This window comes from Taeniopygia guttata, chromosome 2, assembly GCF_048771995.1.
Source record: "Taeniopygia guttata chromosome 2, bTaeGut7.mat, whole genome shotgun sequence".
In the NCBI taxonomy this organism is placed as follows: Eukaryota; Metazoa; Chordata; class Aves; order Passeriformes; family Estrildidae; genus Taeniopygia; species Taeniopygia guttata.
Window position 1 is genome coordinate 72,547,085 of NC_133026.1, and position 25,156 is coordinate 72,572,240.

The following is a 25,156-nucleotide window of genomic DNA, read 5'->3' on the forward strand; positions in this document are numbered from 1 at the left end:
ATATGTTTTCCAGGTGGGATAATGTCCTGGGTTGCAACATGTGGCGGGGGGTGTGTATTCTATTGCCATCTGTTAGAGGTGGGGCAGTTACCTTCTGTTAATTGGCCAGTTTTCCCTATCTCTTCTACAAATCAATCCTCCCTCCGGGAAATATCTGCTGTTAATGGGCCATTGAGTGTCACTGCATGACTGATAAAATTACATCATCCATTGGGAGATGCTGCACCCAGGGGGAGGAGCCAAGCATTCCTACCTGGATATAATCTGAGATTCGAAACACCAGTCAGCCTTTTCCACTGGATTCCCAGAGGAGCAGCTGTCTTCTCCACTGGATTCCTACAGGAAGACCGGGATCATCTACACCACCACTGGATCTTCAGAGGAAAACTACACCCTTCTACAGGATCACTGTTTCAACAGAACCACGTCTGCCGCTCCAGGAGGACTGCAGCCACCGTTTCAATTGGACTGCTACCAACACCCCAACACCCTGACCAACAGGGTGTCAGGTTGTAGTCTGTCAGTGTTGTTTTGTATAGCTACATTTTTAATTTTATTTTTATTTTCTTCCCTAATAAAGAACTGTTATTCATGCTCCCACATCTTTGCCTGAGAGCCCCTTAATTTCAAAATTGTAACAATTTGGAAGGAGAGAGTTTACATTTTTAATTTCAGGGGAGGCTCCTGCCTTCCTTAGCAGACACCTGTCTTTTTCAAACCAAGACAGATACCAAAGTGGTTTCCTTTTCTTGAATGTTTCTCAATCCTACTTAGTGATCTGGCATTCACAATACTCCAGTCCTCCTATTTGCCCAAGAAAGGTAGTATCAACCTGCAGTTTTCCTACATATCACTTTCCACCTTTTATTCCCTGCTAATCCTGTGATTCTAAGTGCTTGGACTAGCCAGACAAATTATAAAAGTACATTAAACTTGCTGCCTACCAGGTGCAGCTCACAACCTGCCAGTATGCCTGCATTTTGGAAAGAACATATTTATTCCCTAAAGAAAAGGATCCTCTCTGTTTTGTGCTGCTGCTTGACTAATTTAGAAGAGACATTAATTTCTCAAAACACAGTACAAGTTCTGAAGTACAGGAAATACAAAAATAGGACAGATAAAGTGTGACATATTCCTTTCCATTTGACAGAGTTGACCTCACACATAATGTCTGCTCTCGGTGGCTAAAAATTTCAGTCAAGATGCAGCAGGAAAGATGCTTGCACTCAAGCTAAGAAGGCTTGAGAGCTCTGTAGTAGTGGTTTTGGTGCATTCTATTTCCTTAAGCACCTGATAAGCTTTAAATAACAAATAAATTGTAAAAATACACCCTTATCTTCCAACTATCTTTACCTTTGATGACATCATTCTCCTTCTGATGTTGAATATGAATTCCTAATTAGAATTTAAAGTGTTGGCTTAATAGTAAGGTATTCTCAGAAATTAGGAAAATGAATTCTCTGAAATCTGCCCTTCTTAGAAAGGCCATAAAAATTATGTGACATTATGTGACATTATGTGACTTTGAAATTTCTAGTATTCAAACTGAAGATTTGGATTAATACCTAGACTATTAATAAAATTCTGAGGCTCTCAGAACATTTGTATATTAAACTAGAGGTTACATAACTTCACTGTCCAAACCCTAGCTAGGTATGAAAAATACAGGCTATATGATTTGACTCTCACTTGGGATATAACAACATTAAGCAGGACTTCTTGGGTAGGGAGTACATGCATGAAACACTGAGGCATGTGAATTTATCAGACAGCACTTACTGTGAACTTTTCCAGGCCTGTGGCTCCTGCATTACCAACAAATATGCCAGAGCCAGATTCAAATACCAAGGTTCGAGCAGGCCTTTGAAACTGAAGCCTCTGATACTCTTCACAGTCCATGAACAAAGCAATATCATTCCCCTCAACAGTCACTGTAAATTTATTCCACCTGTTAGTCATCACTGGCACTTTAAAGGAAGCAGCTTCTCGGGAGATACGGGATCCAGGCTCTGTGTAGTACATGATTATTCTCTGGGTGCTGTCATCAACGGGTGAAATCCTCAGTCCTAGGTAGATTGTTTTCTGGAAGGCATCTGTTATTGCAAAGAGCACTCCTCCATGATCACTGTTTGGTTTCACGGTGACCACAATAGCAAAATCTCTGTAGAAAGGTGATGGTATGATAGCACTGGTCAGCCGGCCGATGTTGGAGTCTGGACCAAAGCTATAAGCTGGGAACCCTCCATAGCCCGTGACAAAGTAGACAGAAGGAGGAAGAGGGACTCCTATTAACTCCGTGAGGTCAAGGTGTCTTTTCGAGCCTCGTTCTGTGCATGAGAGAAAATGTGTTATTTGTCCTTGAAATACACAGCCCATTGGATTTACATGATTTAAGAAAGGCCTGAAAAACTGAAATGCAGTGTTATAATACCAGAAACATACTTCTGATACTTCAAGCCAGAGTCCAGGTTGTGCTAAACACATCTAGCTATGTAAACATCATTATTTGTCTTTTGACTAAGAGAGATTACTTGTATGCTAAAGGAAGGCACATGTAAACATTTGGTAAAATTGAATGGTAAATAATATTTCCTGCAACATATATTTTCTCCAGCTGTCCATAAACTGCAAAAAATGCTGAATGTGCTTGCATAGTGGATTCAGTGGAAAATGTGCAACATTTGATTTCTTAAATATATTGAGATCCTTTTTTTCTCACAAAGACGACAATATTTCTCTACAAACAGCATGGCACAGTTTCACAAAACTGGATAAAATGTACAGTTGCTTTAGTCCTTGCAGTTACCTATGTCTACAACAGAGGTTAGATTTTATTTATGCCCTATTTTCACCCATATTTATGCCCATTTTTATCTCCTAAATTGCACTGTGTACATAATAAATACTGTTCAACAATCAAAACTCAGTGTTGAAAGGAGAGTGTTTACGCTTGGCCAAGAGGCAGAATTATGTATCTCTGCCAGAGACACCCAGAGACACAACTTCTACCAGGTAATGAAGGAGCAATGACAACAGCTAAATATCTGCACCCAATTTTAACTAGAACCTTGGGGAGGCACACTCTAGCAGCACAACAGAAACACAACTTCCAATTTTCTTCTTCTAAGAAGCAAAAGCAAGCAAGAAAAGGTAACATTTTTAATCATAATGACCAATTCAGAATCCTCTTTTGATTTTTGAACCTATTCAGTTACCTATGACTGTAACAGCTAGATAGGCTGAATAAATCCAAATGGAACAGTAATGGAAAAGGTACGACAGTCCATCTGAATAGCACAAGCAAAATGAACTGAAAAAAACTTTGCTTAAAGTACCTGATTAAAATCAGACAAAATAAATGAATCTTACTCTTTGCTTTGTAAACTGGCAAGCTGGTTCTAATGAAGAGCTATAGAGTTTATTCAGCTGCAATGTACTTCTGTTATTCATTGCTCATATGCAGTATCAGCCTGTAATATGCATGGCAAAGTGTCTTCCATTGTACTAGTGGGTTTGTAAAGAAATTGTAATGTGTTTTTTCTGTGCCAGAGATGTTATAGCACATTACTTGAAATAAATACTAATCTATCTTATTCTCTGTACTTTATAATCATTGAATCATAAAAGTTGGAAAAGACCTCCAAGACCATTGAGCCCAAATGTTAACCCAGCCTCATCATATTCCCTACTTAACAATGACCACAACTGCCACATCCACACATCTTTTGAACACCTCCAGGGGGAACTCATTAACTGAAAAAAGGCTGATGTGCTTCATACAGAAACAATTGCCCTGAAATATTTTTGAAAGTAGAGATGTTTTGTTTAGAAAAACTAGCACCTCATCCAGAAACCAAACCCCTTTGCCACTTTTAAATGCTTTGCCAGATAGATTTTTCCCCCCTCCCCAATAGCTTAAAAAGTGGATACACTTATTTTCTGGCCAAACACAGCTAACAATATTTTAATTGTCAGTCTAATATTGGGTCATGTTTTCTATTCGCACATACACACACATAAAGGAACCTGCACTACAAGCAAAATACATAAGCTATTACAAAAGGGTAAGAAGGTAAGGAAAAGAATGATCTTGAAGGATAATATATGAACTGTACACTGATACCAAAGCTACATGCAAAGAGTCATGGTAAAGTGACCAAGAAAGGAGATGGACAATACCTAAGATATTCAAGAATCAGGCTTAGACAGCAGGATACATCCTAGGAGTAGTTTCACATTTCACATTCTCAAGGAAGATTTGGTGATTGCAAAGGAGCCCATTCATTCTCCCCACACAATGTGTGGAGCTGCAGTCTAGTTGCAGTTTCCCAGTCACTTACCCAACAGTAACAGAGAACCAAACATGAGCTCTTTTAGCCTCTGAGAGAAACAAAACATGTTTGCAAAAGGTGGCAGCAAAAGACAGCGAAGAGTCAGGATTTTTGTTTCAGTAGTGTTTTTGTGTCATGAGGCCCAGGAGAGTCTGAACTTCAGTGAGGTTGGGATAGAAACTTGCATGTACCCACTGCAGAAATTCAAAATGAAACAAGAAGTGTCCAGTCATATTCTGTACTTACAGCTCATATCCAGCTCTTAATGGATTTATGAGGACCTAGAGACACAGTTAAAAGTAGAATTCAGACCTACAGCCACAGGTTTTCAATTATGTCTGACAAAATTAATGTCCCCCTAATGCTCCATTTATTAATTTTAGAATAAAGATACTTTCTTATTCCCTTACATAAATAGGTAAATGCTATGCTATTTTAAGTACCTGTAAGCCAGCAGAGAACTATGTCGCATCAGAATAATTTTGTTTCAAACACTACTAAGGCACTGGATATTGGGGAGCATCCAGAATTCATCCCATTTATAGCCATGCTTCCTAGACCTGGGACACTGGAAGTTGTAGTACAGAAGCAACTTTAATATTAGCTATATTTTATCTCAACCAGCATAATCCCATAAATTGGGATGGTACTTTTATAATTTAGAGCTACGAGCTGTGCTGTACTTCACATTTGTTACTATTTGTTAGTGTATTTTATAGTTTGAATATGGTTTGTTATAGCATTTGCTGATAGCTGGCAATTCCCACTAAGTAGCTTCAGAGACCGTTTGCAAAGCACCAATGTGCTGTAAAAATAATCCAGTAAGTCAGTATATAGAGTGTTTCAAGACTGCAGACTACAATAGTAGGGGTTAGGTTGTGGGGTTTTTTCCTTTTATTTCCAATTTTTGATGTAATTACTTAGGCATGGTGGAATTTCAGATCTGTGGGATCCAAAATGCTTTTTTCACTGCTTAAGGGATTAAGCAGAGGAAAGAAAAAAACCCACCTGCTTGGAGGCCTATTACATTTGTTTAGGTGTTGAGGCACAAAGCCAATATTTATATGTTTATAATATATTAATATTTTAATATATATTACAATATTTATATGTTATAAAAGGGAATGGAAGCAGAGGAAACTCCACATTCATATAATTTAACTTATTACACTGTGACGTTTGTTTGGAGCCTCCTTTCAGATGCAATTTCTGGCACCCACAGCACCGCCTCTGGTCTGTGCACAGGTGTTACATCATCCTGGTTGTCTCCTCATGTTTTCCCTCATGGAGCAGGGTAGCCCCAGTGCCAGGCCTGATGCAAAACCCTTGGATGATCAAGCTGCATAATAGATTCATACAATTCTTTGGGTTGGAAGGGACCTTCAAAGTCAAGTATTTCCAGCCCCTCTGCCATGGGCAGGGACTAGGTTGCTCAGAGCCCCATCCAACCTGGCCTTAAACACTTCAAGAATGGGGCATCCACAGCTACTCTGGGCAACCTTTCCAGTGCCTCACCACACTTGTAAGTAAGGAATGTCTTCCTAACATCTAATCTAAACCTACCCTTCAGTTTATGTGTCTGGCCACTACATGCCCTTGGGAAAAGTCCCTCTCCAGCTCTCTTGTAGGCCCCTTTAGGTACTGGAACTTGCAATAAAGTCTCCTGCAACCTTTCTCTTCTTCAGAGAAGATGTTATCAGGATGCTATTTTAAAAGCTACTTTAGGAATATGACTAGAATCCAGAATTTTCTTACGAATAGTAATTTAAAACATGAGATTAGTCACTGGGAATAGGGTATTTGTGTTTCCTGTTGTCTACAAGAGCTCATATACAACTTGGAATACCCACAGTCCCCGTTTCTAGCTGGTACACCACACTTCAACACAACCTAGTTTCAAAGGTGTTATAAAGCATACTGTCACACAGACTTTGGGAAACCACTACAACAGAGTCAAAGGCTACAGTGTTACAGATAAGGACAGTGTCAGTCTACTTTTATCCATGGTTTCACCACTAAAAAATAGAAGCAGAGTTCAAAGGCAAGGCCCTCACTTCTGACATAAGACAGAGTTACCCATCTCAGCCTAATTTTAAAATATTCAGTTCCAATGTTCCAAGTCTGAAAAAAAAGAAGAGAAATATTGACAAGTCCTTTGAGCAAAAGAACGTGATTGGCAGTGGTATGGTCAGACCAACCCAAGTTGCACTACTTCAAACACACTGCTGTTGTCTTCCTTGCTGTGAGAAGATGAGTGAGCTGGACTATCTCAACTACATGAATGCAAAGATGAAGTTACATGAAGTTACAGATGTTTGTCATATTTGGCCCCAACCACGTACACTTTAGCAGTAATATTCATTCAACTGATATGTTAATTATTGTCCCATTTATGTTTTCTATTATGTCTTTAGCTAGAAATGCCTGCTAACAATTATTCAGGCAAATAAGCTGCCACATTTTGCCCAATTCTGCTTCAGGTTAATGAACCATGATGGGTACATAAGGGTCAGAATAACATGCTCAAGTGGTTGCTATTTGCTAATTATAAGAAGTCAACCATCCTGTTGCTGTGACAGCTGGCTTTAGGTCACTCAAGAGAGGGCTTGGGTGGCTCCACACCGATGGGAGTGGGATAGGGGCTGGCTTTTGAATGAAATTATTCTTTTCCCTTTGTTTCTATCTTAACTTCACCTAGTGTTTCCCCTGTTCCTCTTGAGACACTTTTATTGGAGCTGCTCCTGGCCCATGCCTGTGAAAGTCCATTCACTCCATGGTCGTTGACTCTCATCCTGTGCAAGAACACCTCTTTTCACTGCTCTCCACTGCTGCATGAGCCTTGCAGGCAGCTCCTTTCCATGTTCTTTTAAGGAAATTAGATAAAAGCAGTATTCTACAAAGGCTTTCATAACCAATCCAGTCTCAGAGCAGCCAAGATCATGCACTTCTCTGTCTACAAACTTGAGCCAAGCTGACCTTGCTTCCCTGTCCTCTTCCAGTCCAAATAATCATAAGCCCAGGTTGTAAGCTCCCATTCCAGCAGCATAAATCACCTGTCTCTTTCTCACTGCACTCAGAGGTGCAGTGCCTCTGCTGTCTCTACTCTGTACTCAAAGAGATGCTGTAACTGTAACAAACATTATTTTATACAGAGTGCAGTTAAGACGTGCAGTAAGAGAATTGCTTCTTCCCTGCTGCCAGTTCTTTTATTTTGAATTAACAAGAAATATTTATAGCTATACCATTAAGCAAAGAAGGATTTCCACATCTACCAAATAAAATTTAACCAAGTACTGCAGAGAGAAAAAGAAGGGGAATATTGTAACACAGTCCCAAATGTGCTGCATGGAAGAGGCCAGCATTATTGCTGCTACCAGGAAAAACAACATTGGCTCTGCTCAAACACATTTTTAGCTGCCATTAATACACTGTTGGAAAACATGGATAGAATATATTGATATTAAAGGCTACAGCATTTCCTTCCAGATGCCCCAGGAAAGCTCAGAAGCACTTTCTGGCGGTGTTGCACACCTGGAAGTCAGGCTGCAGCCAGCAGGAGCTGAGGTACACGCCGAGCATTCCTTTCACAAAGCCGCTTTCCAGCTCTTCCCGCCGGCTCCTGCTTGTACGTCATTGTCATTCTGCCCTCTACTGGGCGAAAGAGCTTAAATAGAGTTAACTAAATAGACATCTATTTTGCACAAAATACTGTGCGGGGGCTCCTCCCAGCCCCGTTTAATCTCGTTTGAGAAACTATATTTCATTTAAGTGCTTTCAAACTAACTGCCAACAACACCACTATGCTGTCTTCTGTACAATCAGTTTTTCTGTTTTTCTCTTTTTGTCAGTTGTTCTACTAGAAGACCTTCCATATATTTTTGGGCACCTTTTTTTTTTTTTTTTTTTTTTTTTTTTTTTTTTTGTACATAAACTCAAAGCTTTTTAATGTGTACTCAATGAACTGTTCTCCTGTAATGACAAAAATCTATGTTTTAAACACGCTGGTTTCCTTGATCCACAGCAGTAGATAATAAAAAATACAGCATATACACCAAATAGTCATTGTCCTTCTTTCTTCACAAACAGATGAGAGGAAAAAGTGGGAAATATTTAGCCATTCAACTCCAGAATGTGAGGCAAAGCAAACTGAGCTGTTAACCATGTCAAGAGAGTGAAACCACTATCTGGAAATTCAGAGTCCTTTTTCTGAGTTTGCAGCCCCTGACACATCTCTGGACTTGCTGTACTCTTACCATGTCATGTTCACACTCTACTTACGAATCTTTTGAAGCCATTTAATTACCTGTGAAAGGGATCCTTTTTCTCATGCTAGTCCTTTGGGGATGTACCAGAACCATCAATTTCAAGACATTTTTCTTTAGAGCTGCATATATTCCATATGCATTAGCAGAGAAAGCAAAGGCAAATGGCACAGAAGCCCTTCATAGGAAAAGATTTCCAGACTTGCTAGGACATCCAGCCTCCTAAAGATAACTCTGTGTAAGAATTACAGAGTCGGCATCGAATATTGCAGCAGGCACCTGTGACCAGGTTGGACACTGACTTTATGAAATAAAGTCTGTGTGTGATGCATTTGTTTAACTGTGATGTGGGCAGTCTAATTGCCAGCTAGAGAGACAAGTAGCCCTTAATGACTGCAGCAGAGCAGGAGCTTTTGCATTTCACCACTAGGAAGCAACACAGCACTTCATAAATCAGATGGGAGCTTTGGCTGGGGAGAACATTGCTTATAAATCACCAATGCCAGTGTCTGCTGTGCAAGCTGTTTTACAACATCTAAGCTAGGATGTTTTAATTTCCATTACGTGTCTAAGCAGATGTGAGTTATCACACTACCCTTCTTTCACAATGACCTTGAAATTCAGACAAAGTACATTGTCTTCTATATATTTTCTTGGGGGAGTGGGGGGGCGGGGGGATATATTGCTCTTCTTGTTTTCTCTTTCTCTCTCTCTTTTTTTTATCTTGAATTTTAAGGGAGAAAATTATCAACACCCTCATAGCAAAAAAAAAAAAAAAAAAAGAGTCTTTCTAAGATGATGAAGACTGTTCACTTTTAAAATTCTGGCAGTGGCAGCTGATGTTCTCAGATTTAGCAGTTGTACATGCCAGCAGAGACTCTGCCCAAATGTGGAAAAACAGACACAGGCGTAGTCTGGCACACTGAACTGAATATAAATTCTCATCCCATATAAAGGGGTTGAATGGGAAGCAAGGATAGGGAGCACTTAATCAGCAGCTCCTGCAGTTGCCCCTGCTGTCTTTGCCAGACCCTGTCTCCACTACAAGGTTCATAGATCAGGGGCATAAGAAGGATACAGGCAGGTGGGATTTGTGAGTTACAGTTTTCCCAATGAAAATTAGAAACCTTCAGCCAGAAATGCTCCTTTGCTCCTCACACCTGAATGACCTGAACACTACTTTCTCCCTGTGTTTCCCATGAATAGCATGCCTTTCTGCTTTTCCTCTGACACTGTGAATGACCCAGAAAGCTCTCTCCTGTCAGGAAACCCTGCACCTGACAATCATGTACATAGCTAGTGCCTGTGTAAGAAGACAGATGCCATGCTCTCTGTCCATGCCGCTGTCAGGACATTTATTTCATCACAGCAGGAAAAGTCTGTATGTTCAGTGAGCCTTCAGGCCAACGCTGTATTGATCTTGCAAGCAGACCCTACCCAAGAACACCCAAGGACAAGCATTATCTCCAGTAGGGTTGGAAAGGGTGCCTGCAGGGAGTTCTTGAGAGGAACATGAAAGAAACAAAGTGCTGATAGACATTTTTGTAGCTTCTACGGTCTGTCATGGTCTCTGTGTGATGGAGGCTGATACATTTATAACACATTATCAGAGCTTTAGGGACAGCATTATAAGACCTTGCTGACACAGCTAAGCTGAGAAAATAACTTCATTCCAGTTCAGACTAGATGAGAACAGAAAAATATAAATATTGCAATAATTGAGATTATGTCTTGGGCTTCTTGCTTTTGTCTTTGTTGTTTTGAGGTTTTGTTATTGTTGTTTTTTATTTTTCTAAATTAAGGGCTATAAACCCAATAAGGTAATAAAAAATAGAGGAATTTTTATGCATTCTTCACACTTCCACAGCTCTTTGAGATTTGGTGGATTGTGTGTCTCTCTCTCAGATGACTAAGCTATCCATCCTCTTATGTTAAGCAACAGAAGATGATATTTTGTTACTAATGTTTCATTTTCAAGTCCTTAGGAGGACTTCTATTGTCTTCCAGGAACATCCCTTTCATAAATGTTCTTAAATTTATGCACCTGATATTTATAATTTCTTTCTATCTTTTTAAGTATATTCTCATGTACTCTTTACACTATTTGATTTAGTAACGAATAGATTTGATTTATAAAAAAACAAGATTCAGAGAAGTTAAAAAGACTGTGAGGTAGATGATAAGGGAACAGTAAATACTAGAAGTATGTCTTGTGTTGAACATTAATATTTCTAACAGCTAAATGCTTTTATAGTATGAATGCACCAGTAAAAATGTAGAAATAAAATCTAGCCAACATAGTCCTTTTTCCATCTTCCTTTTTCCACGAATTTAATTTCCCAAGAGCTGTGTTACAGTACCTTTATATCTCAGTATAAATCACATATGCTTTTATTATGCTCCTGGGGTTTTGCCTTTCCCCAGTGAATGAACTGAATTTTTAAAAAAGCTGATCGATTTTAAACAAGATATCATAAAAATGTCTTCTCTAGTCAAAAAGCTCTAGGTTGAAATCCTGGCTAAAGTCCTAAGTTAAAAACCTTCTGGTTTTACAGTGATTACTTCATATAAATTCCTAGAATTTTATGTTATGATTGGATTCTGTTGCCAGGAAAGAGTAAGTACCCACTGAAGTTTTTCCAGCATTTAAGGCATCTTATGCAAATATGTTGTTTTTCCAAACAGTCCCTCTCTAAGTGGAAACAAAAGTGTGTTTCCCAGCCTTACTCTGTTCCTGATCCATGAGGTTTGTAAGGATTTTATGGCCAATCAGGCCTCTATCTTTGTCAAATGTGGTTTACAGAAGTTCAGGCTCAAAGCAGACTCAGAAATCATTGCACTGCAATGATGTGCTGCAATAATATGTGCATTATTTCCTAGTGAAGCCAAGTTAAACTAAAAGCATCACTGTAATAACTGCCTACAGACATACTCTTAAACACAAATATAATAGGTTCTTTTTTTCAGCTCAGTGGAGTAACTAATTTTACTACTTACTAACCACAAATTTCCCACTAGGGACCTCACACATAGTCCCATGCAACAGTAAACTAAGCAAATCTAGTTTCAGCTGCCTGACTTCATAAACAAATATTTTGCCGAGTATCTTTTAGAGGAATTGCTATCTTCATTAAGAAGAAAATAGAAGTTTTCTTTAGAAGACAAATGAAGTAAAAATTAGATGATGGATATTTTACCCCCTTTCATACAGATGGAGAATGTAGTGCAGTGGCTTTACTTTCACTCAGCTTCATATGTGCACAGCCTCATACATTACTCTATCCATGTTTTTGGGACTTTCTTCACAACCAGAAATTCTAGAAGTTCAGATAAAATCCTCAGATACAGACCTACTCACTGCTGTCTCTGTCAAATAGTTCAAAAAGTGTCAATCAGTTCTGAAACAAGGTTTATAATATTTTTTTATTTTCATTGACATACTACCATGGAACACCAATAAATTGCTGACTTTTTTCCAAAAAGGCATAATGCAGAAAGTGACCATGCTATGAAATATGTTATTCTACATAGATGATGACCAGAAGTCTTACCTTATAGTGTAGCTGCATTTTCAGGCATGTATTCCCCCTTTTCACTCCATCCTTGTCTAGCTATTATCACATGACCCAAAATGCAGTCTCAACCAGGGGCTTGAGAAACTTGAGAGAGATGAAACAACCTTTCACCATGATTCAAAGCTGCATTTCTCTTGTGCTACTTCCAATGAAATGTGGCAGGAGCAGTGTGGCAACATTGGAACAGCCCCCTTGATCAGACCTTTCAGCAATGCAGTTCACTGTTTTAGCTGGGCTCTAGCATGTAAATAAGATCTTTTATGTACACATATGTGTACCAAATCTAGAGTTATCTAGCTGTAAGATCATTGATCACTGCCTGACGACTAAATCAGAGAGACCAGATTGCCAGATCACAATTAACCATAAGAACACTGACTCAAAGTGAAGTAGAAGATAATATATTTTCCGGCATGGTAACGTTAATTTTAACAGCTCTACTATCATGCTGAATTATTGAACTAATTCTGATATCTGTGCAGCTTATTGCCCGCATGAACAGCTCTCCACTGCTTGTATACAATGTGAATTAATCAATAGCTTCTGTCTAGAATAACTGAAACATCTGTTATATTTTATTCAGGATTTAAAGCTGTATGAACAAAGGGGAAAAATTAACTTTTTTTTTAATCACACAGAAAATATACTATGTTTTACATATGCATGGCCAAAAATAATTTAATTTCCTCCAGAGTATTTAGAGAATAGATGAAGTCTTATTCTTGGTAAATACTATATTTTTAGTTCACTCAAATGTTATTTGAGACAACAGCTGAAAATAGGAAAAGAAATAAAAGTAGCATACAGCAGTAATTCTTAGGTCTTAATATACAGTTGATAGTCTTTCCCAGAGAAGTCTCAACTGCATGCTGTCCCTAACTTGGAGAATATAGCTGATTTACATCTGCATCCAATATTTATAAATCCATTTAAAACGTGTTGGCATATTGGCCTTCTGCTTTTAAAAAGCTGGCTGACACAAAATGTTGTTCTTTTAGCTTAAGTTTCAAAGGTTACTTTCTCAAGGCCATTAGTGTTGTGACAAGAATAAAAAGAGTGATGTTCTTAGAATTTATTGTGTTTTTCTTAATGCTCGTTTGAACCAAAGATTCAGAGAGTCAAAAAAAGAAACTCACTTAATAAGCAACAAACCACAATGCTATTGGCATTCTTTGGCTTTGATTATATACTTTGCTCTATACTTTCACTGTCTGAGCCCTCATTTATATTTTAAGACTCTGGTTTCACCAATTTCACTCATGATAAGCACAGCTGTATTTTAGTAATAGGACAGCTATGTTGCATAAAATTTTAATTAGGTCCAAATTAAAGCATGCCTTTTGATGGGTCAGACTCCAACAGAAGTCTCTAGGTAGTGGAAATTATAGCATCGTGCTATAACATGATGCTATAAGGCTGTGTTTTCCATGTTCTGAGCAGTGAGTTCTCCAGACCTTTCAGCTGGCTGCTCTCACCTTCTTTTTCTTCCACCATCAGCTGGAATACCTTCCTTCTCCAACATTCCCTATATAGTCAAATACCACCTCATCTTTGTTCTTTGTTTAGCAGCTTCTTGGCAAAACCACTGGAAAAAGACATGCCATCTGATGTGCTGAGCTGCAGCCTCAGGAGGCATTTTTCCAACTGCAAGCTTTATGACAAATTTTACAGACGATGTCGCCCTTTTCCCTGAGAACATACTACAGCTTAATCTCGTTCTTTGGCAAATGCAGCACGTACTGCCAGACCTGTGAGCAGTAATGACCCTGTACAAGTCAACAGGCACCAAAGTCTTCAGTCTCTTCCAAGTCTGTCAGCATTCTTGTCAACAAAATTGTCACAGTAACTCTCCAAACCTCTCCTCTCTGTCTCCCATTCCCTACTTGCATTTGTAGATCTATCAAGAAAATATAAGGTGAACAGGATCTAACTATCCTCCCCCTTATCAGTCTTTGAAAAGAATATTGATCTTATATGGTTTAAATTTTTTTTTTTTTTTTTGCAAACTAGTCTAGTCATTGAATAGTAATACTAATGTACACTTTTCTGAGCATGTGGCAATTAATGTGACTGCTCTGGAATCATACAGATTACCTGTTTTTCTGGCACCAGAGGTCACAAATGCTGTCAATGAAAACCTCAATATGTTCAGGTTCATTCCCTGGAAGCTGAACATTAGGACTTCAGCTTACATTCAGTGAGCTTTTACCTTCTCTGTACATGCTACTCTGTGAACAAAATGCTGCAGTAATAAAAAGCATTCAAGGAAGAGCAGAATCAAGCTGTAGTAGGTTAAACCTGAAACAGTTATGAGAACTGAGGACAAGATATTGCTGTTAAATAGTTTTTTTTGGCTCTCAGAAGCTCTTTACATACAGTCAAAAAAACCAAAGAAGTGTAACTAGTTTTTAAACGGGATGAATCATGGTAGTTCTGTTGTTTTTAGTAGAGCAATGACAGTTTTACATAATACCACAGCTACTCTCAATACCCAAACTGAGACTGCAAGTGTGGAAACATACGGCTGGGCAAACTCAACCTCATATGCATCAGTAATTTCATCACTTTCTTATTTAATCATCACCCTCTTGTTAAAATGCTAAGTATGTTCTATAGAAACATAAATTACAATTTGGCATGATCATGACAGCTGAATGCACGGGGTATAAACAGAACACTGAAATTTGCAATGCAGAGATTGAAAGTTCCATCCCCAAGAACTTTTCCATATGGATTAGCTTCTTTCTGAGCTAGGTCAGCTCCCAGTGGTCTATCTGGCAGCTGCATTGCTTGCTTTGGAGCAACACCAAGGAACTAGCTGATACAGCCTGTGAGGTCATATGTAGGGGCTTTTATGTTATTTTGAAGTAAGGAAAAGAATCACAAAATTATTTTGGCTTATAGAATGCAAATACAGGACTTCAGATTCAATGGGGCAAGAGGTTTATCTTGGATCTAACAGGACGTCTCTAACGTTGTGGTTCTGTTACATTACCACGTAGTCAAAGTCACACAGATATTAATGTTTTGACTACACTCTCATACCTGGAATCTGAACATCTGCATTGACCTGAAGTAACCTAGTGAATTCTGCTAGGCCAGAAAATAAAGACAAGTTTTAAAAACCACTTAGTAGATATCTAGAACTGTGTCCCAGCAGAGGTTTGGTGCCAGACTGAAAGAAAACAAACAGAAAGATACACATTCTAATCAGCAGGAAAAACAGTGTTCAAAAGAAATGCCAGAAATGCTGCCAATATCTTTATTACATCTATCTTACTTGGCAATTTTTGGTGGTTAATAGTAACTGCTGTTAATTACAAAAAGTAATATCTACTTAGAAACACAGTTAATGGCAGATCTGCTAGTAACAATCTACCTATAAAGTAATTCTGTATTTGAATGGCAACATAATATATGCAAATATTAAAGAATGTATCTCTTTTGTCCTTCCTTTTATGACTTTTCTTCATAAACATTTTTGGAGAAAGTGGTACCCTCATCCATTGGTTTGATCACAGTGTCAAAGACTTCAGGTAGTAGCAAAGAATTCATTGAAAGCAAAGGAAGAATGAGCTGTCAAGAACCTGACAGAGCTTCTTTATATGTATATATATGTATTTTTACACACACTCACATGTACGTTTTCTAGAGGAAATGTGGCTGGAGAAAAGAGAGCTTGGATCCTTTGAAGTCTCTTATATTTGTAACTATTAGAGGCAACTTTCTCAAAGAAGTGCCAATGATCTGACGTACAGATCTGACATATTATTATAATCTTACTAATTTATATAAAAACATGAAGCGAGGTGGAAAGAGGATGGAGCCAAACTCTTTCAAGTGGTGCCCATGGACTGGAAAAGAGGTGATGGGCATAAACTGAAACACAGGAAACCCTCTGAGCATGAGGGAACCCTTTCTCACCCTGAGGATGACTAAGCACTGGCACGGGTTATGCAGGGAGTTTATGGAATCTCTTTCCTTGAAGATATTAAAAAATGGTCTGGACATGATCCTGGGCAGCAGGTGAGACTAGACCAGATGACTTCCAGAGGTCCCCTTCAACCTATAAATGGACTATAAAGTATTTATTTTCCCCAATTTTTTTTGTCCTTTACTTTCAATGCTTTTCCTAGTGAAAAGACCCACTGATTGACTTCCCACCTGGAAGTATCATTTATTAACATAATTATTATGTTATTTAACATAATGTGTCACTAAGGAGAAATTGTCTAAAACCCAAAGACTGAATAAATCTTGCTGTGCAAACAGCCAGACTGCTCAGGTAGTTAACTGTGATAGCAGGTGATGCACCAAAAGCCTACAAGCCTGAACTCTCTTGTTGATCAAAGCTGCTGAGGTACATTTGTGTATAGATACATTTATACATAAAAATCTACTTTTATAAAAAATTAACTTATCTAGTTGTCACTATATAATGATAAAAAATTTCTTTCTGAGACTACAAGAAACAAAACATGGAAGTGTGACAAATTAATTCAAATTATTCAACCACACTGGAATTCCCATAAACATTAAAACAGTATGTGGTAGCAGATTTTTTTTTTTTTAACAAGAGCTGCTCAGTCTAGTTTTGAAGCAGTTGGTGAAGTATTTGCTAACAGCAGGGCCTTATGCTGCTTGATCCAGTTTTGCAGCTATGTGGCAGCTATAGATATTCCACACTAAAGATCAGATATTTATTGCTCATTCATTTTCACTGGGACAAGTCTGAAATGTGTCCTTGTATTTGTAGTCCAGCAGTGGAAGAGAATAAAAACAAAAGCCTAATTCTCTGGCATGTTTCCTGCACCCAAATGCAACAAACATGAAGATGTGCAGCTCTCAAGTAGGAATGGTTGTGGTTTTCTCTCCTGAAAAAAACCCAACCCAACCACAAATAGTGGACACAAGGCAGAGAAATAATAAGCGAAAAACCAAAAAAAAAGTGGAAAAAAAAAAAAGTGAGGAAAAAAAGTGAAAAACAAAGCACATAACCTCCACAGACAACTGGGAAAAAAACCACACTCCCCTTTGAAGATTTATTTTACTGTTGGGTCATTAACAGCTAACAGGATTGCAGCTGTAATCACTCACTACTGTAATCACCGATAAAATTATCTGACTGTGCCATTTTTGAGTGAAAAGGAGATTTTGTTCAGGCCAAAGAAAATCCCTCAAAAGGGATTGGAAATACTTTGTGGACTGTGATTATTTTCATGCACCCATTTTGCATTTACTTCACAACTTTTTTTAAATTAGCCTTTTTTAATTGATGAAATCAGTGCAACACAATTCTTACTATACAAAAATATATATTTTAATAGATGCATTGATATAAATTATCTCATTGTAAAATAAAATATGAAGCCATGCCAAATGTCTTTGGTTTATAATTCTGGCATGGTTTAACAATACAATAAATTTAGATTCCAGGGTTTCTGCAATTGTATAAAAATATCCTTGTCACCTAATGTTAAGGCAGAAATTTCCAGTTTAGCTTTGTAGAGTCCGCCTTTACAGTTTGCCAGGAACTGTTTGTCTCCTCGCTGGTACTATAAAGCAAATATGATGGGATTGAGTCTTGAGCTCAGTTAATGGGATTAATGTTCAAATGTGTTTCAAATTAATTTTTAAATTTGTATATTCCTGGGTTGCCCAATTCTGCAGCCTCCTTCTAGGTGAAATTATAACTCCTCCAGCTCTTTCAGAGGATTGGGTCTTGACTGCTGAAATTATTCTACTTGGCTGGCATATTTTCAGTCTTTTCTTTAAATTTCTTTTCTGTTGGAAACTGTGAAATATAACCAAATCCACAAGAGATTTTTGCAGTGCATGCATTACTCTATTATTATACTTGCCAGAGTTAACTCTTCAATGAACTAAACATTCTCTACCACAGAAAAGAAACAGTGCTTTACAGAACACATTTAGTTTCAACTTCTAACAATTTAGAGCCAGGGAAAGGTAAATTGAAATTACTATTGAATATTTGTCATGTTTTTCTGTTTAGTTTCCAAGAGGATCCCAATCTGAAAGAGGAAGAAAGTTAACTGGACACCGAAACAAAATCCTACTTCACTTTTTTATTCATTTCTTTATAATTTCATCATACATAGTTATAGTAGCCATGCTCCTGACAACCAGTTTTAAAATTAATTTCTCAGTTTTCATTTTGATGGTAAAAATGGATGGAAATTTATTGTTTAGCTTGTGAATCAGATTCACTTATGACAAAATGTTTTATCTCAAAAACTGAATTCCAGCAAAATATCATCTGGTATACTTATCATCTAAATGTTAAATGCCTCAATCAACATCAGATCCAAACCATGATTGCAAGAAAATTGATTTTTTTCAAAGCACACACTGTTTGACTGTTTTTTTCATACAAAGTATTCAAATAGCTACCTTTCTCTTTCTAGAGTTTCCTACATTCCATAGGAATTTCTTCCATTCCTTACACTGATCAATGGAGTTACTGTTTGATTTACAGCAGTCTTGCTTCATGGTTTGTGAAAGATGTTTTTCTAGGTGTAGACCTGTTAAAAAAAGGAGCCACTGCCATGTTTTAAATACTTTTTGTGAAGTGCCACTTCATTTGTCCCCAGCATGCTAAGGGTTATAAGAGGCTGTGAGGAGTACAACAATTTTTTTTGAATCACATTTAATAACTCTCAGATTTTTAAGCACAGATTTTGCAAATCATATTTAGAAGCAGTCAGAATTTTGTGCTTATTCAATATATTCACCATGCACACATTTCACAACAAATTGTTTCCTAATGACAGTGAAATGAGTAGATAATGTAGAAATATTTTATTAAAGAATAAAAGTAACCTCCTGAAATAATTACATCATTTATGTATCTAAAATGTTAGTTTTTCATTCCCATCTCTTCAATGCTGACACCAGAACTGCTGAAGATAATAAGACCAGAACCTCTTCTTTGGCCATAGAGTACAAATCCTTCTAATCCAAACTGGAATCCAGTGTTATATCAGGGTGGAATGGAGTAACAGTGTACACAGGGGATGATGACATTGCCAGTGCTGCTTTGCAGGATCACCTTCCCAAGAAACATGACATTTTGCTTTCAATTGGTATAGGGAGTGCTATGTATATTAACCCATCAGAATGGTTAAAATACTTATCTCCAAGTAGGCTCATCACATCTAGGAAGTTCAAGGCTAACCAAGCTAAGCCAAAGCTGATTTGATCTAATAATAATAATAATTTGAATGGAAATTGGAATAGATGGTCTTCAGAGTTCCTTTCTTTACAACCTATATTTCCATTATTTTGTTTTTAGGTAGAAAATAATCTTTTGTAGCTGTCATCACTCACTGATAGGTCATTCTGAATATTACTGGGATTTTCTCCACTATGAGAATGCTGAGACCATATTGCACAACTTTAATGCATGCACTTGAGCCTGCTCTACCAATTTGCTATAAAACCAATATGATGGGATTGAGACTTTAGAAAAACCTTGGTGGAGCAGAAGAGTGGTAGACAGCATTTCTTTTGAAGAAAACTTTACAAAAAGGTTTATAGAGAAGCATGTGGTGATGAGAGGGAGCTGTAAGCAACAAATGCTAGGAAATGGGGTGAACAGGGATTGCAGTAAAAAGGAAACCTGTAAGATGTTGCAGTCTCCTGGAGTGCTGTGAAAATCCATGCATGGTAAATACCAAGGCTACTAACATCTAAACAGTCATATGGCTCTGCTTGCCAGGTATTTTCCGTCCTAATAATTAATATGAACACAATCCTGGTATATATAGAAGAGCAGCTTGCCAAGTTCTGCTTCTATCAGTTTCAGAAAGTACTGGATATTTTTAAGCCTCAGCTCAAGGTATCAGTAGGCTGCAGGATGTTTTTTAGACTGGTTCAGAGTGGTACTTGGGGATGTATCTTTTAAGACACCACTCCACAGATGTAAGTACTCATGTTTCTAAAAGTAGGGACATACCCAAATACTCTCTTGAGTTGTGGCTGTGCCTGTCTTCTTATTCATGATCATCTCATTATTAGAAAAGTAACGTGAAATTTCCAAAATAAGCCTCTGACAATCAAAACTCATGGCATATTTAAAAAGCTGAGCATCTTTGTGCTTTTAGAAAGATGATAAAGTTTTCCTCTGTTATGTGATGATATCCTCATTGCTCCGCACAACACAGTTTTGTATTTTCTGGCTAAATTTATGTTAAATTCACATCCCACAAAGCTTCTCATAGCTAGAGCAAAAGAATCCTATCCAATATCATTACTGTGAAAAGTTAACAGACATCCTGCCTTGATAGGCAGCAGTAACTCCCTCAAAAGTAAAGCTAATGGCTAAAGGATTTTTTTATTTAAAATTGAAAGAAAAAGCATCTTTGTGTGAAGACTTACTAAAATAGATATTTCTTAGACACAGACAGGTTGTCCAGCTCTGTGATACTGGGTCATAGTGGATCTAGTGCATTTTACAGAACTGATTTATCTTTGTGTGATTCTTTAATCTGACTGCAACCAGTAGGAAATCAGACTTTCATTTCGTCACTCATCATACACACTGTAGAATGGATCATATAATTGAAAATATTTTCCATGCAGCAGGGAGGGTTTTTTATAATTAATATGCTTGATATGGCTGTATATACTAACAGCACTCTAAGTGATATAGTACAGAACATTTTGCAGAAGTAATCATGACAGACTTTTAAAGCATTTATGTTAGCTTTCCTTTCACAAATATTATTATTCTAGAAGGACTCTGGAGTAAAATTTTTCTGTTATCTTGTTAACAGTCTATCAAGCAACTCATCAAAGTTAGACTTAATAAAATATATGCGATTTTTGCTGGTGTACAAGAAATAGTCTTGGAGAACTATGATCTCAAAAGCCTTGGAATAGATACCCCTCTGTTCCCTATAACAGATAAAAATGAGCAGATGACCAAGCAAATACTTTTTAAAAACTGTAAATGTTTTAATCCTTGAAACAGGATTAAAGAAACCACATGGTGAATGTGGAGGAAAAAAATTATACAAATGAGGCAAACATCACAGAAATAAATATATGCCCTTAAACTAGCATCTCCCAGAAATCCTGCAGAATCTTTCTGAAAACATTGCAAAGTATTATTCCAAGCAAGTCTTGATATTATGATACTCTGACTACTTTTGCATTTTAAGCATATATTGTCATTTTTAAAAAGCCAACAGTGAGCCTAGCAAATGTATAGCAAAAATATTTGGCAAGAATTTACCTTCTTGAGATAAACCAAACTGCATGTCAGCACCCATCCCTGAACTATGAGGATTTACTATGGAACTTAGCATATGGCAAGGGAGGGACGAGGGCTCTGTGAGATATCTCAGTGTCTGACTGTAGTATGATTTTTTTAAAAATTTATTTTTATACAGCTCAGAGGCAGAATTTCATAGAATCACGGAATGGTTTGGTCTGGAAGGAACCTTAAAGATCACCTAGTTCCAAACCTCCTGCCATGGGCAGGGACACCTTCCACTAGACTGGGCTGCTCCCCATCCAACCTGGCCTTGAACACATCCAGGGATGGGGCATCCACAGCCTCTCTGGGCAACCTGTGCCAGGGCTTCACCACCCCCCCAGAGAGAAGAATTTCTTCCTGATGCATAATATAAACGAACCTTCTTTTAGCTTAAAGCCATTCCCCGTGTCTTAAAACAAAATGCACTTGTAAAAAGTCACTCTCAGGCTCTTTTTTTAAGCCTCTTCAAGGTAGTGGAAGATGCCGCTGGGGCTGTTCAGCTGCTCTCCAGGCTGAACAGCCCCAATTGTCTGTCAGTCCTCGGAGGAGAAGTGCTCTATCCCTCTGATCACTTTTATGGCCCTCTTCAAGATGCACTCAAGAAGGTCTATGTCATTCTCATACTCAGTTTTCTACTTTTGAGTTTTCTGATTGATTGTAGACTGTGATGAAGTGATTGAAACACTGACAGTAGCATGTCTTTGGTCTGTGTATTTTTTTTGTCTACTTTTTAGTCATCATAGGCATCATGTTTTCCCTCTGATTACCTGCTTTATATATAACTTCCTTTAATAAAGACAGCAATAACAACATCCAAACATCATGCCCAGGCTTTCTGATGGCCATTATATTATTAAAGAAAAAGAGATATGTAGAGATACGTAATTTTCAGTACATGGCACATTTATCTCTTGAATGCAGTTAAAATCATTTGTACAACTTTTTACATAATGTAGAAAGACAAATTGGCTCTTAATTCTTCCAGTTATTTCACACTTCCCATAAACGTCAGCTAAGGGAGACAGATAATGGCATCTTACAGACTTTTGGTTATCTTTATGCTTATTACTAATAAAACACAAGGAATCAGTTACTTGGCAAATTTCATGAGATCATTTTTCATTGCAGATTATAGAAATACAAAAATTCAAGACTGGTCAAATAAAATTAGTCTCTAATATTTATAAATTTTTTCATTTAAGACAATTTTTTCTTCTTTCTTCCTCAAGGATCAAACTTTTATCAGAACTTCTGAAAACAGAATTTAGCAACAAGTTCACAGTCCCTCCATATAGATGGTTGAAAATGCTTTCTCTGATTTATATATTTTATGAAAATCCTTTTGGTCTTAACAGCTTTTGTAAGGTTCCCAGCCATTTAAGAAAATATTGCCTGTGTTCAAAAATTTGTATGTGTTTGATACAGCAGGACATCCATATTCTTCTGTGGAATTAATAGCAATTTTCATAAAGCCCTCATCATTATATTGGACAACCACTAATTGCTGTGCAATGAAGCCGTCTTCCAAAGTGTCTTGACAAATTTTGTCAACACCATTCCAGTGTCCATTGAACATTTCCAGCTCAAACACAGCTGAACCACTCATTAGGCATAGATTGCAACAGTTTGATCATATCATATCATTAATTGGCAAAGCTGAAAAGAAAATTGGCAGCATTCAGTAAATCCCATCTGCCCTTACTCTTTTCTCTGGCAGTTTCTGTTTTCAAGGGAGTGCTGGGTCTTCATGATGCTACTTTGGCTTTATCATACCATGTGCTGCTTTAGGATCCAAGCTTGCAGAAAGCAGCAAAGACTGGAGCCCCTCTGGCTCCAGTTTTCCACTGCTTTTGTATTAATTTCAGCATCCAGCCAGCCTCAATTTTCATCTCCCACAGTAAATACCACATAGACTACTCCAGGTCCATAGCTCTGATTTATTTTTTCTAATTATTCTGAGAAGGATTTTCATAATGAAGTGAGTTTTTTAAAAAGCCTACTGATTAAAGATTTTTAGAAAGCATGTGAGTGCCAATGAACTTCTGCCAAAATACAATCATGGTTCTTTAAGTGGGTCTGGCATATTATGTAAAATCAAGCATAAAATTGTAACTGATTTTTTCAATTCATGTGGATATCTCAAGTTCAAGGCTTCAGGACACTTCCATAATACAGAAATCCCCATTTTGTGGCTGACACAGTGTTAGGAGTTGGACTCTCTGGAACAATAAATTTACTGGGAGATGATGGAACACACTTCCAAGGGTTAGTAACATCTCATGTATTACAAAATAAATTGGGCAAAATTGTTGAGAAAATGTCAGTATTTCACTTTACATTAACAAGAAACACAAATTATTATTGCTATTGTCATTTTTAAGAGTATCAAAAATGCCTAAGAAAAGCAAATGTTGACTTTATCTAGAACTAAATCTATAGAAAGAAGTTTCAGTACCTTAGCCTCACTTCTGCAGTATTTCTGTAGTGAAACCTTTAAGAGAGGAAAGCATAAACCTTTTTAAGGAAGGCAAAGGTACAAGCTAAAACCCCTTATTATGTTTAATCACAGCAGGTTTCCTTTGGCCTTGACACAGTTTCAAAGGCAAGGATATCTCCAGCAGCAATTGGACCAAATTGGGATTACAGTGGAAGTAAAAGAGGTAAATAAAATCCTTAGAAGTAAAAGAGGTAAATAAAGACGTAAAAGAGGTAAGTAAAATCCAAGGACTTTTTTAAAAGTCCTTGTTAAAAAAAAAAAAAAAAAAAAAAAAGTCCTTTAAAAAAGTCTTGATCTTGCATGAATTTTAGCATCTAGTTCATCCAAATTAATGTTCATTTCCTTTAGTGGCAACCAGAGACCATCTGCTGCAACCAAAAATTTTTAGAAGTTGACAGATACCCAAAGGAAGTTTTCCCTCATTAATCTCTGTAGATCAATGACTGCCCTCTGCATCAGACTTATGTATCTTCACTCTGGGTACATGGAGCACTTCCTCTCACAAATGTGTTGGTTTATGGCCAGGGGTCAGAGGTGTTACAGAAATGCTTAAGAAAATAAAATTACTTTCTCTATACAACATATTGCAATCAACTTTTCTGGAGAAGAGCTACATTCAACTACTGCAAAACTGCTTTCACTTGACTGAAATTCAAAATAATCAAGGGAAAAAAATCCAGTTAACAATACAGAGTTCAGAAAGCAGAGAACAGTTTCCTTTGAAATGATCCAGACTTCAAAATGTCAATGTTCTACGTACACAGAACTGTATGTTTGAACAATTGGCTGTAGCATGAAAAGCTTTAATATAGAGAAAGAGCAGGCTGGAAGCAGTTATAAATAGCAATTTCTCTCTGAACAATGTGGCCATTCCCATATGCTATTCCTAATGTACAGTTTAATAAATGACAGTTACAATGGATTTGGTCATACCCTTGGCATGAAAAAAAGACACCATGAACACAGACAAAACTGATATCTGAAATACCTCAGGTTTTGCAGTTACAATGCCACCAGGTTTTGTCAGATAAAGAAAATTTCAAACCACCTTTTTTTCCTTATCTGCCAAGAAAGGAGGTTCTCAAGGAGCATGTGCCATTACATCTCTCAATTTTTTTCTGCTGGCCATATGAAAACAACTGACACAAGGCAGCAAAACTAAATTATTGTTAATAAGAAGGCAACATGGTTTTCTCTGGGCAAAATATCAA

The 25,156-nt window shown here is 37.5% G+C and overlaps 2 protein-coding genes across 3 annotated transcripts in view; one reads left to right on the forward strand and one right to left on the reverse strand.

Annotated features, from left to right (window-relative positions):
• Positions 1–25,156, forward strand: part of RBFA (ribosome binding factor A) — a 399,231-nt gene that overhangs the window by 261,943 nt on the left and 112,132 nt on the right. The gene's annotated exons all lie outside the window — the stretch shown is intronic.
• Positions 1–25,156, reverse strand: part of COL15A1 (collagen type XV alpha 1 chain) — a 122,437-nt gene that overhangs the window by 82,240 nt on the left and 15,041 nt on the right. For both annotated transcript variants that reach the window (XM_030265622.4, XM_030265624.4), the window contains exon 3: positions 1,780–2,327. In XM_030265622.4, the coding sequence (XP_030121482.2) occupies positions 1,780–2,327 (548 nt within the window). The remainder of the gene's footprint in view (positions 1–1,779; positions 2,328–25,156) is intronic.